Source organism: Tribolium castaneum, chromosome 1 (genome assembly GCF_031307605.1).
Source record: "Tribolium castaneum strain GA2 chromosome 1, icTriCast1.1, whole genome shotgun sequence".
NCBI classification, from domain to species: domain Eukaryota; kingdom Metazoa; phylum Arthropoda; class Insecta; order Coleoptera; family Tenebrionidae; genus Tribolium; species Tribolium castaneum.
Window position 1 is genome coordinate 34268350 of NC_087394.1, and position 20660 is coordinate 34289009.

The 20660-nt window shown below is 33.3% G+C and overlaps 1 protein-coding gene across 6 annotated transcripts in view; it reads right to left on the reverse strand.

Moving 5' to 3' along the window:
• sns (sticks and stones) overlaps nt 1–20660 on the reverse strand; it is a 286545-nt gene that overhangs the window by 57621 nt on the left and 208264 nt on the right. For all 6 annotated transcript variants that reach the window (XM_064355580.1, XM_064355583.1, XM_064355594.1 and 3 more), the window contains one exon: nt 19142–19231. In XM_064355580.1, the coding sequence (XP_064211650.1) occupies nt 19142–19166 (25 nt within the window). In that variant the 5' untranslated portion in view covers nt 19167–19231. The remainder of the gene's footprint in view (nt 1–19141; nt 19232–20660) is intronic.

Here is a 20660-nt window from a genome sequence, read left to right on the forward strand (position 1 = left end):
ACAAATATGAAGAACAATAGAAAATACGTGATTCTTAAATAAGTATGTTAACAATATTTTTCAAGAAAAACAGAAAAACAGTATATTTTTACAGCAATTGAAAGAATTGGCGCAAATTTCTAACTTGACAATTGTAATGGTAATTTGAAACATGGGTGTAAAAACATTAATGCGCCCTTATGGCAATTACATAGGGGTACTCTATTAAATGCTTGCACAAAAAACACAAATGCATATTGGCGTATAATGTGTACTCTGGAATTCCTGTGCTTTATTAGTAACAGGTGCATCAATTAACCCAAAATTAAGAGGATAATGGCAACACTACCAATAACAACGACTCTTCAGCAACTGTAACAAATTGAAACCGGGGAGAAAAACAAAGAATTGATGTTTCCAAACAATTTACAGCACAAAGACAACATCAGCAAATATTGTGAAAAACAACACTCATGTTTCATCGAATGTATCTAACGGCATTTTTTTGCTAATTTAATAAAGTGACAGCTTCATCGTCAAAGATTTCGTCTTCAATTTCACAGTTTTAATATTAATCCGTTGATTGAAAGCGCGAAAAGAAGTGTAATTTGTGTCGTCGTCTTTTCACACGACTTGTTTCAATTTCTAGTTTTATGGTTCTTTTTTCGTTAGAATATAAATGTTGAAGATATTAATTTTTTATTCTCTTTGTACACAATTTTACAGTTCCTTGGTTTAGTCCTTAAAGTCTAATTCATATTACACCGCACGCTTGAAATCCCCGGCAAGAGGCAAACCCACTCAACTTTTTTCACATCCTCCGCTAATTCATTAGCTTTGTCTTGACATTTAAACTATTTGCTTTCGCAGTGTGTTGAACCATAAGTTAGTTTCCTGATTTCTCAATTGTCAGCACTCACAAAAACTAATCGAAAACGTAATCATCAATAATTGGCGTGGAGCGAAACGCTGAAAGATGGTGTGTTTCTGGAAAAATATCTAAAGTTAACCTTAATAATATCGAGTTCAATCACGTTTTCTTTAACGAAGGTATTGGAAACTTTTCAATTTCTCCGCATTGCTGTTCTGCCGAAGTTATGGGACATTGAAATCCCGTCTCTCAGTTACTTGGGACAGTTTTATTGCATTGGAGAGAGACGAGTGCAGGCTATATCTGCACTCGCAGAAAATAGAGCTCTTTTAGTGAATTAGTTAACTTCAATTGCTTTTATTCAAACTATTGCTATTCCATTCAAAGACCTTTTGACTCGTGTGCCATGCAGTTAGCTGGCGAATAAATCAACACCCAAACTGCCATATTCGTTAGCATGCGCATTTTCTTATTCGAAACACATTTATTGCAAATATTTGCAAATTGCCTAGTTGAAGTGCAGACGATTCCCCATTCAATGGATTAGGTGAACGCGTTATGAATTCATGAGGCAAATTTGCAATAATTTGCTGTTGCAGCTTTGTATCTAGTAAAGTGAAAAAATTGTTTTCTTTTTGTTGCGATTTGAAACAATTTATATGCGGTTAAGGTACGGTTTGAATGTGAATCAGCCAATATTTTGGACGTCTCTTGCGGTTTGTTGCTCTCGGAAAGCTTTCGGTTGTTTCACGTTATAAAAAATCCTTAATTAATTTAGTTTTTATGGATCGAAGAGCAGTCTTAATGTCCGATAAACCCATTCACGCGATTCCATTTGTCTGGAACAAGATTCCTTCAAAAATCGGAGCAATTATGAAACAAATGACGTGTTAATGAGATCGTTTCAGTTCGAAAGTTAATTTCAATGCAAATAAAACTAATTAAAAAGTTTAATTAAGTTACGCTGAAATGTCAATCATGGACTATATCGCCTTTGAATATTCCCATCATATAAATGTGCATAGTGAGGTCTTGGAAAATTCTATGAATTAAAATGGTCTTATTATCTTTTCGGTAATTAAATTACAAGTTTTGGAGAAACTTTCATAAAGCGGCTCTGAACCATAAAAGAACTCTTCCCTGTAATAAGCGCGCGTATTTATTTTCCTTGATCTAGGACCTAGATGTACAAATATTGGCATAACGAGCGGCAGTCCTAATGCTGATGTAAAGATAAAATCAATAATTCAAGCAACAAATGAAAAAATAACACGGCGTGTTTACATCTTGTCAAACACAAACAACAAATTCCCTCTGCGTGGTTCAAAACCGCGCACAATGTATCAACACAGCGGAAAGAAATGGGAGCAGAATGTGTTAGTTGTTCTAATAATTCTCCATTTGATCATCGATTAGGTGCACGAAGTAACGAAAATAAATCCTCATTTCGTCCTTGCCTGATGCCCGTTTAAAGCGGAATAAATAGGCCAGTAACATATGTAACATCGCTGAAAATCATATACAATTTATAATTTCAGACAGGATAAACAAAGCATTTCATTAATTTACAGCTTCAAATGCAGCTGAACCAAAAATAAACACAAACCAAATAGCGATTGTAAACAGGAAAACTAATGTCAACATGAACTCGGTTTCCACCAAATCGGCAGTATCTACTTATTTCTCCGAATAAATTGCAAACTTGGAGAAAAATTCGATTTAATCAAATTTTAGCGAAACTTATGTTCTTTTGCCGTGTTGCGAGCTTTTTCCCTCTGATTAAATCGGACACGGTCTCGGCGGTTTCCGATTTATTGAATCCGGTGAAAACATTTTATGCCTACAGACGAAATTAGAAAAATTAATGTTCCAATGCGTAAATTTAAATGCATTTGAAGATTTTCATTACTTTACGTCGTTCCGCCAGACCTATTAAATTAAAAAGAGTGGCTTCCATTTTAAATTCGCGTTTGAAAAACCCATTACGAGTGTCGAAATTGCGACTTTTTCTTATTTCACACAATTATGGCCCCAACAATAGCTCGCAGAAATTTTTGCAATATGTAGATGGACTTTCTTTAATCATAAATCATACAACATTCTCGCGCAAGTAAAAGGATTCGAAGTTGGTGGATAACATCCAAGTCGCCTCTGAACAATGCCAATTCAAAAGGAAACTAAGAAAAATCTCAAAAAGCCTTAAAGTCTTGCAAAAAGTTCTGTCTGTTGTATTATACAAAGTGTTTTAATAATTCAATGCAGTACAAACACGGCATAATGGATTTACGGTTCGAAATTAAAAAAAAACAAAGAAGTCAAAATATTTTTTGTTGGTAAAATTTTGAGTCTTCTATTTAATATCTGAATCCAAGATTATAAACACTATTTTAAAACACGTTTCCCATAGCAACGTGTTTTCACTATTTTAAAACACGCTACTCATAGCAACGTGTTTTAAATTAAAATGTTCCCAACAAAAAATTTTTAATAACACTTATGCACTCGCATTCGCTCGTTGCATAACGACAGCCCTCGGACTTTAAGCGTGTGTTTACACACTCGTATTATTATAACTACATAATATTCGAAGTTTTATGGGATGAGTAAATTTCATAAGATATTGGACATAAAATCGCTTGAAAAACATTTTTCTGTTAGGCCCTGGTCAGGTAGACGAGAAAAAAAAATTGTAAAATTTGAACAAAGCCCCGAAGGAGTTACAGAATTGTTTCAGTCCATTTTAAATAATACAATTTAATTTTTTATTTTTTTATAGCAAGATTTTTTGTAAATTGCAATTTTTGGTGTAAAAAGTAAAAAAATTGATGCCTATTTGTAACAAGAAGAGGAATCTCCAGTACGGTTTCTGTGTCGTCACACCAAAAGCAAATTAAGTATAGACGTCAACAGTTTCGTGTTCCAAGAGTTCTTTGTTAACTTGAGAATGTAGGGAATGTATACTTTGTTTGTCGTAATTAGTCTTTAAGAATTAATCTCCGTTACAAAAGTCATCTAGAGTGTCAAAGAAGTGAGGAATACCATCTTCGAGCTGTTTTTGTTTGATCCACATAAACTATTAATAAAGCGCGACTGTAAAGAGAAACTTTATAAAGCGATGACAATTTGTAGTTTGTTCGTAAGTTGAAATTATAAATGGTTGTTTGAAAATTGGGCAGCTATTGAATTTGGACAGCAAACAAATGCGTTTTCTTTGACTAGGAATATTTAGAGGTTGAACGCATGTAAACACGTGTGATTTATGAAATTGGGTGAAACATTCGTCCCATTAGTTACAATTAACTAAGGAGTCAAAATGGGATATGCAGGCAATCGGATTTGGGGATGTAGGTCTTCGGAGAGGCGTAATTCCAAATAAATTTTGTCGAGAGGACGCTTACATGGATGCGATCTCAATTTGAGATACAAACAAATTGAATTTAGACACGCATTTTACATTTAATTAAAAATCGAATGAACCAACCGATGCACTAGCACCGATAACGCTGTGAACAGAAAAAACGAGAAAAAATCCATTCATTCGCTTCATCCATCTAATTCAGTTTAATTACCGAGCTAATTATCTTAATATAATAGACTTAAGTAGGTGGGAATCAAATTTATCTGTTGCATGTAGTTACAAAGAGGATGCAGGCGTCTATGTCATGATAAAGTCTGAGAAAAATCGATATCCGCAGTTACGTCATTTCCGCTGTTCACCTCTTCAAACTGTTGCTCGACAGGTATATCCAGAAGGCCATGATCAGACAAGCTTCAGTGGCGTCACTTACAAAAATCAGAAAATGGATACTGCTGAGAAATTCCTGCTGCAATTCATAAATTCATGAGTGCGCATTTTTTCGCTTATTGTATTTCATGGTCGGATTTCATCACGCACTTGGTGACAATTACGGAACCCGTTAAAAGGCATTTTCACATAAGCTCTTACTTTCGCCACAAAAACTGAGCTATTTCGAAAGAACAAAAACGAATAAATATTTATCACCAGCAATCGCACTTTTATGCCAACCTGATCCTGCAAGGTGAAGCGAATTTTCCCACCGAGAATGTTTATAAAATGGTGACTTCAATGCCAGCTTTTTTGGTTCTTTAATATGCAGACAGTGTGACTCAAATAAAAATTTTGTAAACTAATGTGTCAGTCAAAAACAGACATCTGTACGTCCCATATTTTTAGATTTTGTTTTTAGCATCTTTATTAAAAGAAACATCTGGTATATCCTCTCTAATTTATCATTAAGACCGAATTTTTACGATGTTGAAAACCTTATTTAGGTGTAAAAAGGTACAAAAACAGAAATTTAGGAAAAATTTTTAATAATAATTCCTACTACAGAAAAAAATAAGAAGATAATTGCAAGAAATTCCATTACAGAAACACACAAACAACACGAACTAAGTTTTGTCAAAAAATTTAAAATTATCTATTACGCTATAAAGAAGTTAATTAACTGTTGAACCTAAATATTGTTCTAAATTTGCTGTTGTAAAATTAGTTCGTTTTTCCGTAAGAATTTATCTCAACCTAATAAATGAACTCACTGTATGGAGTACACTACAGTAAAATCTCCCAATAACGGACACCAATGGGAAACCTTTAATTGTCCGTTGTGGAGAGGTGTCCGCTATAGAGAGGTGGAAATTTTAATATTGGTCAATTACTTATTTCAGTGACAAATGATACATCAGTGAACTGGTTTTAGGGCCGGTCTTTCTCACAGAACGGAATTTCGCCTTAAGTGCAAATAAAATAATCGATTCTGCTTAGTTTTTGAAATAATTTGATTTATTTTTGACGAAAACAATCTTTTTTTAAAATCTATTACAAAAGCTAAGAATCCTAGAGAAGTTTGGCTTAAAAAATAATTCTAAGTAACTTCGAAGTAATCTTTGGAGTCCATTGCCGCCCTTTAAATGATTCAAAAGTCTCTTAGTCGGATCAATAATAATTGTAACACATTCAAGCCAATTGTGGAAAATAATAGGAATTGCAGGTCTTTGTGTTGTTTTTAATGGCAATAAACAATGTCTGCGACCATCTTGGCGAGTTTTCGTCCAACTGTGCGCTTTCGAACAACCAAACATCATAAATTTCCCTTCTATCAATAAAGTTCGACAATAACAGTCCCGCGTCGGTAGGTCGTTGGTCCGTTGAGAAAGTCTCCAAAATTACAAATCCACGTATCGGTCGTAGCATTTCGCCCCCACAGGTTACACCAACTACTGCTAGCACACTTTTTAGTGTGAAGCAATAATTGCGTCCGTGTGGGAAGAAGTTGCTCAAAAATCCCATGCAAATTGTCACTAAATAATAACAATAATAATGGCCCAGAGGGCATTGCGTGGTCGCTGTGAATAGCTACATCATAAACTGCTTTAAGTTCTCAAGACAGTTTTGATGTTCGCGCGTTTTGCTACTTGCAAGTGCAGTTTAGTCCGGAGTTAAAGACCTGGAACTACTTGAGAGGTTGTTGCCAATAGTTTGGTCGGCTTTCCGGGTCTTAGAATAGCGCCCGTCGCCTTAAATAATAATAAGATGTTTGTGCACATATTGTGAGCGTAACGATGGTTAAATTAGACCAGTTTTTACGTTATTAACGATGAGGTTTAACGTTAATCAATATTATTAAAGCAGGTGTGGAAATTAACTCCCACACAACGGACCCGACAAAACAGCTGCACGCCAATAAACTAGTCAGCAGTAACAATAATACATTTATACAAGTTTATTTATTAAAATTGTATCGACTTTTGTCACGGAAAACAGGGTTTAGTTGGCCGTGTGGAGGGATTATAGTATTAAAAAGTAACTCTGCATTTCTTGATGGCATTTGCATCAGTTTTCATTTTTATTCTTCGATACGTGTTCACCTTTTAAAAATATGTGTCATGTAACAACTTTGTTTTTTTAATAATTTTAATACGTGTACTACAACTTCACTCAGTAAATTTAGTGTCATTTTCATTTTTTTTCATCTCCTGACATTTAGCTTAATCCTTGAATTAAATAAGTATGTCTCTAAACTTAAATCTTTGTCGTTATTTAAAAATATTAAAACATACTGTAGAGTTTTTTATGACTAACCATGTGTTTCACGTACTAATTATAGAAATCGACAATAAAAAACTAATAAAATGAAATGTGGTTCATTAGTCAATAATTTGTGCTCTTTTTCTTACTAGTTTTTAAAAAACCAGTTTTTTATACGTGTAACATTACTATAAAGCAATATGGTTTGCTTATTTGCCCAACAAAAAAGTATCCCCTTAGGGACATGTAGGTACAGTCACAATCAAGAAGAATGGCACCCCTACCAATCGGGCCGCATAGCCAAAGGCCGACTAAACAGCTAGTTTACAAAATATTCAGCTGATTTATAAATTAGTTAAACATACACATTTACTAATCGAAAAGATTAGTGACAGCGGTTTTAAGAGTGTCATTATTTTTGATCGTGACTGTATATTCTGTATATATTCTTCGCTAGAATGAACTATAATGAGCTAGAATCAGAATATTTTTGGTGACTTTTTATTTTAGTGGTTACTACAAGTTATGTGATAGATACTGTATGTTTAGGAAAAAGTAGGAAGTTGTCAGAGCTTTATTAATTTAAAAAACACTATATTTGTTCAGTTGCTCCGAAATTCTATTTATTTTATTCATCAAGATTCACCAAAGCCTGTAATTTGTGCCATATTTTAAATTTTCACTTTATTTATGTCGCTGTAAAATGTCCATAAATCGGGATGCATAGGAAACGAATAATTTCCTTCGTCAATATATTTTGCTAACGCAGTTTTATCGCATCGCAGTTTGTAATAATAAAATGCAGCGTTCATTATAGAGGAAACTGCAAAATTCGGGTTTAAATTATTGGGACTTGTTTTGCAAAAGCTCGCAACTGTATCGCCCTCCATTTGGAGCCAATACCGCCAGTCTCCCAGCCTGCAACCCTTCAATTTAGAATCCCATTACGTGATGTTGGAAGCGTCTACCTACGCCTATGGAATGAAAAAGCCATTCACTCTAGAGCAGATCAGACTACACCTGTTCTTGGGTGACTAGTTTTTTTGCTTTTATGATGGGAAAGTTCATTCAATCTCGGCGATCTAACTCCACACTTAGGAGCACGCCTTTTTTCCTCCGTCTCTTTTCAGACCATGACCGAAGAAGATTCGATGAATGGGTCTGGTAGCGGACGTAACGTAAAGCCGTCACCAAAACACAGACGGCTAAATGAAGATTTATTTCATTTAAGGAAGATTTTAAGCGTCCGCAGGATTTCCACCAAACACATCGCAATATTCTGAAAGTAAGCCGCCAGATGTGCTTTCATTTTTAATTAAACGACTTTATTAATTTAAGTAACATTCTAAAACCTAAATAATTAAGAGTGCGCTTCAAAAACTCGAGCTTTCAGAAATTACGCTTTTTAGAAATCCTGACGAAATTAATTTTATTACGAATCGAGATAATGAAGGACGGTTCATTGGCTGCACACCAGGTTGATGAAATAATTAACGACAAACACACATTTTTCTCAATTTTGCCCAATTTATTCAAAACTAAACCAAGTTATTGTTAATGGATGAAATGATCACGATTATTTAGGTTCAATTATTTCATTAAATGTTGCAATGTAAAAATTACAATTCATTCCACCATGAATTTGTTGTAACGCGGAAATAAAATAATTAATAAACATAATTTTACTGAAAACGTTATTCATATCAAACTGGCAGCAAAATAATAATTATTTTAATAATTCAGCAGATTTTGCTGTGGGTTTGTGAATGATTGATTAGGATAACTGTTTTAAAACGTTGTACAGAATTTTCAAATGTGGTACATTTGTCCCACGCAAAATGGGTGTTTTACGTCAGATAACCCATTAAGCAATTTCCAAATAAACGTTCGAATGACATAAATTCGGGCAAATCCCCGGCGCTTTACAATGAATTACGTTTGAGGAATTGTGGTAAAATCTAATATAAATGCAAAAATACATACGATTTCACTAAATAAATAATCGTTTTATACGCGGCCCGGAAAAAATGTCGCCATAAAAGGGTTGCACCTTTTAAATTTGGGGCTTTTTGCGTGTAGTTTAGGAGGTAAAGGGTCCCCATGTGCATTCTCAACGTGGTTTGCAATAAATTACCGGTTATGAAGCATTAATGTCAAGATAAAATAGCAATTTCTATTCTATTATTTGTCAAAACGGTCTTGGATGGATTTTCGTTTCGATGAGCGTGAGGGTCGGCAAATTACTTCTGAACAAGACAGATGAAACTTTTGTGGCACTTTCTTCGCAGAAAGTAAGTATAAACAAGAAAACACAACCATTAAAAATTGAAATAGGAATCAATAATAAAAACCTACAAGACTCGGAGGAAGTCTTGTAATCAATTGAGAATGTCTTGTTTTTGCCACATTTGTTACAATAAATTGGATGCTTTTTGCGGTAAAAAACTAACTACTGCCGGTGTCTGTAATAGTAGCACTTCCTCAAAATTAAGCAGAGGAAACTGATTTCATGAAAGTGCAAGTCAGAGCTAGTCCCATCTATTTGACGGTGTAACTAAGTGGAAAATATATTTATTTACTAGAGATTGAAGTTGCTCTACAGCAGTAGCTCTTGCCAGCAGCACTGTATTCAAACAGGTCTTTCACAGCATCCGGCTGTTTTAACTTTTTTTGCTAATCCTGTTCGGCCTTGTTTGTCGCTACAAGTCTACGTAAAAATACTAAACATTACAAGCTTTACAGGAAGCAAAAATTTTATTTTTCATTTTCCCGGTTAAAAATAGAAATTTCTCGAATACATATTCATGATGCCAAGAGGAGTACTAATTGAAACATGTTAGTTACTTATTTACATTATTAATGTGCCCGCTGAGTCGTGATGATTTCAAACAGCAGGCAAAAAATACTCCCATCAACTGCTGTTTGGCAAGTGCTAATTGACTATTAATTTGAAAAACTGGCGTTTTCACCAACTTGTCTCCAGCACCAGGAAATTTTATTTCGCAACAAATGACAAGTTTGTTTTTTTCTTCACATCCTCCGCATGTGCTAACCAGTGATTCTAAAAGTTTGGCTAAAAAGTGAGATGTTAAAAAAATAGTTCCAAGTCTGTCCAATCACTACGTTTGTATCGTTTTTTTTTTTCGCAGCACAGTTTGGAATTTTTTTCAAAAAAAAAATCTTAGTTGGCAACGTTTCTTGAGTAAATAAAAGTTGCATATTAAAAACAAGTTACAGCTGTATGGGAAAAAGAAAAATTAATGTTATTCAAATCTCCCTCTTATAATAGTACAACATGCACATTTATTAATTATAATTGCATAAATATAAGTAGTTATGAGTATTTCTGAATGAAAGCAAGTGAGTGAGAACCAAAGTGCACGTCATTCATAATTTAACAAGACTACGCTGGATGTACACGCAAAGAACAAATTAGGTTGAGAATATAATTATAAAATAAGAACGAAATTATTATAAAGGAAGTAGATGTGAAAAAGCAGGCTTTAATGCAATGTTAAACGCTGAATTAAAATAAGAAATGATCGTTTATAAATAATTAATAAGAAACCGTTTTATATTTACCTTTTTCTGAATATAAATATCCCAGCGCAAAGAATTAATAATTACGAGTCCATTTCTATTGCATATGAATGAGCGTATAAGTATACCTACCCACAATTTGTGATAAAAGTAAAAGAAGACACAACCAGCCTCAGCCGCTGATTGCTGTAATAAATAACAATCTATCTGACCGTTCAAACTATTCACATTATTAAAGTCGTTAAAGCATTTAAAAAATGTGTTTAATTAGCGCAAAAGATACATATCAAAGAAGCACGGACTGACAAATGTTTCAAATTAATTGGTCAAAACCAATACAAACAGCCCACTGTAAAAATCAGCTTTGTCCGGAGATTTGCGTTTAACTTGTGATGGGAGTTGCAAATTGAAACGTCTTTACTAAACTTATATTTCCTTCCTTCGTTTCATTGTATGTTAAACACTATTTACTTGGCAAAATACATCACAAATATGACAAAGCTTCATTAGAAAACAGTTGTAGAGTTCTCAAGTTACAGTCGCGGTAATGACAATATTTTACAGCACAAAACCCAGCATTGTTAACTATCAAGCTGAACCACTTGTAAACAGGCTATAGCATTAATTGAACTTGAAGATTTCCCACCGTCTCATTATTTTTTCACCGGCACAATAATTACGGAAACTATGTTTTCAACAGTTATTTACTTTCCACTTGCATCGTAACTAAGACATTTCAACGAACCGTAGAGCCGTTTGCAAGTTGTTTCCGGGTCCAGATTCGCGCATTTGTTTGTAGCACATTATCTTTTTTGTTTGGAAAAAATCTGTCATCACTCTGGATCAAGGCAAACCGCAAAACCAAACAACCGCTCCGATTTGAATATGCTGCCTGTCTACATTGGCAAATTTTGTTCTTTTGCCGTGTTTCACACGCAAATCTGGATCAGGTTTGTGTCTTGTCAAACTGGAACGTGATCGGAGAATTCATTTTTGAACCGTGAAATTTAATTAACCTAAATTTTTCCCATTTTTTTCGTAAATACTTGTATAGTTATCGTTTATTTCTGTGTGAGCTGCAACTACAAGTTGATGTAATAAGAGACACGACTGATTGTTGCTGTAAAAGCTGTCGCTTGAGTAAAGATGTTTAGTATCGTGGAGAGCTTTCGAGGTGAAAAGCGCATACGCCAGGACTCAGAAACTATTTAATTTTCAACTCTTATTCGGTGCTTCAACTTTTTGGTGTTAAAAACTACGAAAACACATTTCTGTTTCTGATGTTATAATTTAGATTATACGAGTTGTCTGTAACTAAAATTGTTACTAAAGGATGTCTTCAAAAAAATCAACGATTTCAAGATGAGTTTCCTATTAAATTAAAGATTGATGTTTTTTCTTGGACACGTAAAACAATTATTTTCAAAATCGACGCGACGTTTGGCCAAAAAAATGAATATGTTGTTTGCAAATTAATTAATTATCAGTTTGTTGTAAAACAAATAAACACGACAAAAGACGGATTCTTGTTTTATTTTGTTTATTCTGTTACTTTTTGCGAAATTATTATGTTTCTGCCTTCGTAAAAATTGAAAAATGTTATGTTTGAATTTAGACCAAGTTAGGTGATTTCTCAGCTCGTTTTATTTAGGTAAAAAACTCTCCAACGTCTTGAAAAACGTAGAAATAATACCTTTCCAGACCAAATAGTAATTTTTCATTCTTGACAAAGTTACAAAATAAATAAATTTCAGGTTCAAAAACGAACAAAATTGGCTTATTACCTCAAATGCGTATTTGTAAAGAAAAGAATAAAAAATCACATTTTTCTCTCTATTAGACAAAATTGAATGAAATCACTACTGAGTCCATGTTTTGAAAGCCTCTAATTTCTAAGTTCTCTAATTTATAGTTTCTTTGCAAATTTAATAATAATAATAATAATAATAATAATAATAATAATAATAATAATAGTAATAATAATAATAATAATAATAAGAAGAAGAAGAAGAAAAAGGAGAATGTGATATAAACAAATGCAGCGAAACAGTTTATTTTGTTTAAGATTCCGTTTGGAATTAATGAACAAAATTAAAGATTAATTAAATTCTTTTACGATTTTTTGCCTTATTCTTACAATAAAATAAATAAAAAAAATCTCAATTTTTTTGCTCAAAACATCATTTAAACACCGTTTATTTGACACTAGACATCATAAAATTTCGGTTAACATTTTCATTATATTCATCTTACTTATATTAAATAATATATTGTTTTGTTTTGTTAATTTACAGACACCTCAAAAGATAATATGTACCTTAATTATCTGTTTCTCAGCTCCAGAAGTAAAAACGATGAACAAGAAAAATCTTTAGAAAAATTTACGTAGATATTACAATAACAAACGTGACTATTAAACAATTTTTTAACCTGTTTTGGTTGTTTTAGTTGCCATTTATTTTTCATAAATATTTTTCTTTAGAAAAATTTACGTAGATATTACAATAACAAACGTGACTATTAAACATTTTTTTAATTTATTTTGGTTGATTTAGTTGCCAATTATTGTTTCATAAATATTAGTATTTTTGTTTGGTTTTAGCAATGTGCTTATTTTTCGAATAACTGAACAATTTTTGCAACACTCAAGTTAGAACTAAAAATTGAAAAAACTCACATACCTACTTACATAATCCATTAATCATTGTTTTTTTAATTGAAAATGAGCTGTAACTAAAACTGCCTTTTCTTAATAAGCAGTTACACCTACTAGGTACTACTCCGATTTGAACCGCAGTTAAAAAGGAGTTTTCCAGGTTTGACCCTCAACTTTTTAAAAAAAAAATAAAAAAATAATAATTTGATGTAGTAGGTGTGTAGTTTAATAATTACGTAAAGATATTTTTTCTTAATTTAGTATCGAAACATGAATGCGCTTTCGATTCTTTTTTTGAATTATGTTTTAATCAGGATTTCATAAACTTTAACTTGGGTAAATTTGGTAGAAAATAACTCTTTTCTTGAATCCAGGATTTGATTCAAATTATGCAGTAGCACTTAAAGAAACGAGAAATGTGTGTTTGAAATAATGACTGTGTATGGCTTTGCTCGTCGTCAAGTAAATTCCGGCGAAATCCCGTGATGTAAATTTGATTTTTTCGTTTGAGATACAATTTGGTATTCAAATAGGAAAAGTAAAAGATAGTCTAGAATGAGATATCACTGCACATCCCCGTGTGGGCATTTGAATAAATGAGAGTTTGGATTAGTGGTAGAGCGTCCATAAGGATTAGGCCAAACTCTGTGGCCATTATTTTGATATGAGATAGGTGGTCTCCCGACTCGGGCGCTGGGTTAATTGAAAAAGAAACACACTGGTTGCGGTAGTGCAGTGTCATTTAACAGTCTGGGGCACACCTTTAAACAGTTTAATGTCGTGGAAGACTTCTGTAATTTTCGGTAGTTCCGCTTTATCAATCGTGACGTCCCACTGAACACCTCTGCATTGTCTATTTAAGAGCCGAAGGGAAACTATTAAACTATTACAGAGTCGTTCCTCTGAACGTGCAATAACCTACGAGCTAATTGATAATGTGATTTATGGCGACTTGGCAGTTGCTCTTGACTTCATCAAAACACCCCCACAGTGATCTGGCTCTGTAGCGTCAATGAAAACTTATCTAGAAAAATGATCACAATTTGGCGATAAATCTCCGACTTAAATTTCCTCGAGGAAAAGTTATGGCATTTTCATTCGAGCGTATTTTTCGTATTGGTCGTAGTTACATTAAATATCGGGCGATGACACAGCTAATTCACCAGGAGCTCTCCTCCTGCCACCGCTCGTATTGTATTTAGCAGGGCCTGTAGCCGGTTGTTATCTCAATCAAGTGTAACGAACGCCATTCGTTGGAGAATCGCAGGATAAATGCTTAATTACGTGACTCAGACACCATTCTTGGATACTTCCCTCTTTCCGTCTATTCATTTCGTTTATTGCCTTGTAAAATGGCCCTACATCACCGGTGCATATAAAATACAACATCAAACGCTGAAAGCAATATCGGAAGTTACTTCACAAAGCCACGCATTGTGGAAAGCAAAATTATATTGCCATTAAATGCGCTATTCCAAAATATATATTATTAGCTAAATTGTATGCCAACAACTCGGAGAAAATGCATCTCAAACGGCCGCAGGAAAAGGCGATGTTCCAAACAGAATTCAATACTTTTGATACGCTGTGCAGGGCCGGATTACCCAATAACTATCCCGGTTATAGCCCAACAAAATATTACTTAAAAAAATCGTGTAAAACGGAAATGACTTCATAAGAAAATTATTCCTCTACAATTAAAAATTTATTTATTTATCCCATTCTGAATGAATGAGTTCATATCCCAAAAACTCATTATTACACAGAAATCAGCCTTTGCCACTAAACACTACTTTTGTACATATTTTTTTCTAAGCATGTGATTTTTTCCAATTTTTCTTATAATTGCTTACGATTAATATTAATAAATAAAGTGAAAAATGTATATTTTTCCTTTGCTGCGTATTCAAACATACAGGGTGATTTTTTCAAAACGGACCACTCTTAATAACTCAGAACATAAACAAAAAATTAGAAAATCCTGAGACAGGTCAATTTTTATTTTTAGGGGGCACCTTTTAGTGTACTTTTGTAACACCAACCCCCCTTTATAATACAAACAACCCCTTTAAAATTTTAAAAGGCATGACACCCTTTATAATACCTTAATCGTCAATTATTTAAAAAATACAAAGTTTAATTAATTTTTTTGAAATGGCACAAAAGGTCAAATTGATAATTTTTAAGAGCATTTTTTATTAATTCAGTGATGTACCCACTTTTATCTTTATTAAAAATAATAAAAATTCAAAAAAGTAAAACTAGGTTTGTCACTTGTACAGGGTGAGTCAATAGTCGGTTGTATTTTAACTTTTTTTAATATGCAACAACTAATACTGATTCCAGCTGACCAGTTCGGTAGTCGTAAAAAAATTTCAAAATTAATCCACGATTACACTGTTCTGGGTATTGTCAGGTTTGTCTTGACAGTTTTGCTAAAATTTCATTAAAGACTATTTTGTTGATTCAATTAGTGTTTTTAAAAATTAAACAAAGTTCCAAGTGGTAAATATAATTAGTATTTTTTGTTGCATCTTAGAACATGCCAGAAATAACCCACTATTGACTCACACTGTATATTAACCAAAAATTAAACTTGTGTGCAGTAGTTAGAAATTGAGCTTATAAAAAGTAAATGCGAAAAAAATGACTCTTTTGTAGCATAAAATTTTATTAAAATTGATTCTTTTTCAGTTAATAAAAGTGTTATTTTAACAATTATTATTAACTTTTACTTATTTTTTGATCAATGTTCACGCGGCAAAAAGTTAACGATAGGTAAAGACAACATCTCCAGGACAAAATTTTTCAAAATTATATTTACATTTTTTCAAAGTTTTGATTAAAATAAGGTATGTAAGGTATAGAACTGGTAAAAAATGTCCTTAAAAATATTAAATTTGACCCTTCTTTTAAAAGAAAAATGAAGTTAGCTTTGTATCTTTAGAACAAATAGGGATAAAATTGTAACTAACATGACCCCCTTTATGATACTTTATGGTGAAAGGTATTTTGACCAGAAATTCGGCTGTGTGATTTTTTCAATTTTCTATCGTCATTTATTTTGAAAATACAAGGCTATTTTTTTTTGAAATGGCATAAAAATTTAATAATTTTTAAACGAGCATTTTTTTATTAATTCAGTGATGTACTGATGTACCTTTGTATGTTAAAAGGTAAAAAAAAATAAAATTAAAAAATTTAATCCAGGATTTTTAGAACAGTCATATTTAACTGAATCCATAGAAATTATAGAAACATTCTGAAAAAATTCACATGCAAAAAGAAAAATATAAAGTATGTATTTAATAGCGTTGATTTCGGTATAATTGTTAGATTTTGAGATACAGAAAAAAATCCTTTCATTACTTAATTCACGAGGTAAAAATGCCACTTTATTTTTTTAACTTTTGCCCATTCGATGATTTGTTTAATCCGGGCCTGCGCTTGTGGTGAGCGAGTTTGTATTTTTCCAATTTAAGGCAGGTCACCGAAAAAGATGAGTCACGTTATAACTCAAACTTGTTCTAAATAGGAGGATGTCATTTCCTTTTGTATCTTGTCTGTTGTTGTCGGTCTAGTGAAGTGCACCGATCCATTACTTGGTTCCCAACCTAAATCGGATTATTCAAAAGTCTGGTTTTTATAAATCCCGCTGTTTTACTCTATTTTCTAAATCAAAAAAAAATAGTGGACTAATTCGTCCAAAACCATAAACTTTTAATTGAATTCGATGAGTTCAGCATCCGCCTCGGAAGAAATTGCGGGAGATAAATGAAAGGCCTTCGCCCCGTATTGAAAAAGATTGTTCGTAAACCTAATTTTTTACCCTATTGTAGTCGATAATCGGGTGCAGAATAAACTGTCTATCCAAGAGTAGCCTCAGCAAAAGCTTGTTAAAATCCTGTAATCAAATTAACCTACTTCAAGTCGTCGAGGAGCGGATAAAAAGAGAAAAAGTACCAAACCGTTACAGTCGAGATTAGCGCGAATCAATAAGTAGTAAAGAGCAATTTTTGAAGTCTATTGTTCCTTTGTGTAGTTAAATTCAGGCCCGTAAAGAGTTAATTACAGCGGAGTTATGTACTCTTGTGGCTACGCGAAAACTGCCGTCAAAGACGACTTCTGAAAAGCTCGCAAATGCGCGACTTTGTGTCCGACAAATGCTAATTTTCAGGTACACAGCGGCACTCATGCTATCTGACTTGAACCCTAACACTTTTATTTTCGTCCTATAAGAAAATATGAATCGCTACATCTTTCTTAATGAGTCATATGCGAACATGCTTTAATTCTTATTGTAATTTCTTAACAATCGTGGGATTGTGGGTTTTTCACACTCGGGGCACGGGACTGTAACGAGATCCTCCCCGCACGTAACCTCTGCCCTCGCCAGAGCCTCACCTAGGGTTACCTGTGAACGGAAGCTCCGACACAATGGTCTTAGAAGACAGGTGAACGATTATGGATTGTCTGATTTCAGTTTTATACCATGTTGGGCCTTAACTTCTGCTCCATATGGCTGGCAGTTCCGTCACAGAGGCGATCGTTTCCGAAATGGAAAAGGTTAATAAGGGATTCGTTTACGGTTAACTCAGGAAACAAGATGAGACTATTAATTAAATTTAGAATTGCCTCGGAATAATGACGCATGGATTATTCCAAAGGATAATTCTCCTTAGATCACTGCCTCCAGTTAATTATCGCCGATATATTTTAATAAGTCACGGTATAATTCGATTAGCATTAATTAACGCTAGGATTTCACGCAACTCACTTTTCGTTGACAACTTTTTCCTTTTTCTTAACTCGACCAGAGGAGTGACAGAGTCCAGTCCAAGAGGTGGCAACCTCTTTGTATTTAGCAGTCTTTACACTCTTTATTAGATTCCTTTAAACGTATGAGATTGCGGCATTTCCGTAAATATCTTGTGCGCTTTCGCATATAACATTTCTGTTTGTTTTATATTACGTAGCTTTGGCGCAGCTAAATGAAAAATTCTGTATGCGAACGATGAAAAGCGGGAAAGAGAAATTAATGGAGCTTTGAAACTCACATGTGCTTCCTTGGATGTTTGTGCGCGAATAAGGAGAAGGCTTGTTTCCGGATCCTTGCATGGGAAAAATTAATTATTCCAACAAGCACATTTATATTTTATTGAGCACGCTGTATCTGTCAAATTGAAGTTAAATGTGTTGAGGGGCGTTTTTTCGGCCATCCTTTGATCGAATTTTTTACTGGAATAAATTTTCAAGTGTATTGGACAAACTTTGTTATGGAAATACAAAAGTTGCGTTTTTTGTGTGTCTTTAAATAAATCACAACTTGTCACTTAACTTTATAATACGGCTCCAAAAGTAGTTTTTAGAGAAAATAATTTAATGGTGGATACACAGTTTGTTGAAGTAGTTTCAGTGAGAAATCAATGAAAGTGATGCATAACAAAATGTGTTTGCCAGGCGGCTCCATTTAGCTATATTAAGTGTGAAAAATATCTTCCTCCAATTTCGCTCCGAACTATTGGCTGTGATTTTTAAAATGTTTTGGTGTTCCTGTTGGAACAAAGTTATTCGCCCTTCTTTATAAACAAACCTCTTTCATGGCAGCGCTCTCTGAGATTACTAAAAAGACCGCACCATTTAAAGTTATCTTTATTCATATATACAGCGCCCCACATTACAATGAAATTACACACCGAAAATTTTCCCACATATTAAGATGAATAGCGTACTGTTTCTGAAAATATTAATAGCTTCTGGCGTTTTTAAGTGGGTTCCAATTAGAGCGCAATGAAGACATCTACCAAACGTTCGACATTACCGAGATTTTTTAATAAAAGAAAACAAGGTTATTTATGGCTCCTAAAGGATTCTTCCTTGCTTTTTGAATATTTTTTCTTTTGTATTTCTACAACGTCTCCATTTCTCTGATTGCCTGCCGATATCTATTCAATTTCTCGAATATTATTTTTCCTTTGTGACATACGACACATATATCAAAATTCTCTCAAACACATTATATTTATCACATAAAAAAGAAACTCACCGGCACGAAAATCTCCAAAGTTCATCTTTATTCCTGGCGTGTTTTATTGAGCTTCCGAAATTTTTCTTTTAACAGGCCTCCATCAGCATCCTGCAAAGTAAACAAATATTGTCACAAAGCAAATACGAGCATAGAGCACTGGAAAATTTCTCGCTACGAGATTTCCAGGCATCGACAAAAATGATGAGTTTGTTGGTGGCACACCGGAGGCATATCGTACCGCATATTAAAAAGGAACAATAATTAGCTAACTAAGTTCATGAGATAAAGTTAGCATTACCGCTTGAACTTTCCTTGAGAACAAGATTTCAGCCGAGATACATGAGATTAGTGTTATTAACATTACGTATTCTATGAGAATTGTCTGCGTTGCTTTATAAAGCTTTTTACCCAGGGAAAACTTCAATTATTATTCCATTTAACCGCAGATGCTTAACACTAGCTGTATCCACAAAAACACCGAAATTTCATTAAACTTTACGCTTTTTTAAACCTTGCACCCAGCCTCCTCCGATCCATTTGTATCCCAACTGCATAAAACATTTTACAAACAATAAAACCACATCTTCCTCAAGTCTACAATCAGCATTTAACAGCAGTTGTTCTCTAATTGCTGGATTTACGAATTTTCAAATGTTATACAATGTGTGTAAAAATGGTTGTTCATAAAGTCACCTATGAAATTTGAACGTAATGTGCCGCTCAAGTTAAATATTAAGTTAAATAAAATGATAATTCAAAGATTTGACAAAAAAACTACAATGGCCATTTGGACAATTTAAATTCCATTGTTAACTGATGAACAAGCATTTTTGAACACATTGTATTTTCACGAAAACTAATCTTTTTTCCATAAATCTGTAGTTTTAAGTGTTATTAACTGAAATAAGCATAATATAATTTATTTTCTCTATAAAGTGTTAACAAAATAAACTGTTTTCTGTATGAACATATGACTCGAAAGATCGTCTGCTTTATAGCCAATAAAACTAAAACTAAATAAATACAAACCTAAAGTAAAACTGAGAATTTCCAGGCATTAATTTACTAATTTATTATGCAGATGCTTTAAGTATTAAGTGATTTTACTTTTTTAAGATTAATTCGTTTCAGTTATTTTATTAATTATTGCCAATTAAACCATTAGAATGTGTTTTAGATGACATCATTTACTTTAAATTCTGCACCTGGACCGCATGGAATTTTTAATAGCCTTCTAATTTCAAACAGTTCCTGAAATACATCCTGTTGCGTTCAAAATGTCTCTTCTAGATGAGAATTAATTAGTTGTATGAGAAAATCCTTGGACTAAATTAGTTGCAAAAGTATGCAGCTGACTTAATTGGAGCACTATTGCATTCCAATTTTTTTCTTGCATTTGGAAACAGAAACAACATTTTAACTGTGGTTTTACTGGCATTTTGAAACAATTTTTTGTGTTATTACTCCACAACTGTCTATGGAGATAGCATCTTGCGAATATAGCGCCACTGAACGCTCAGCAGATGTTCTTAATGCA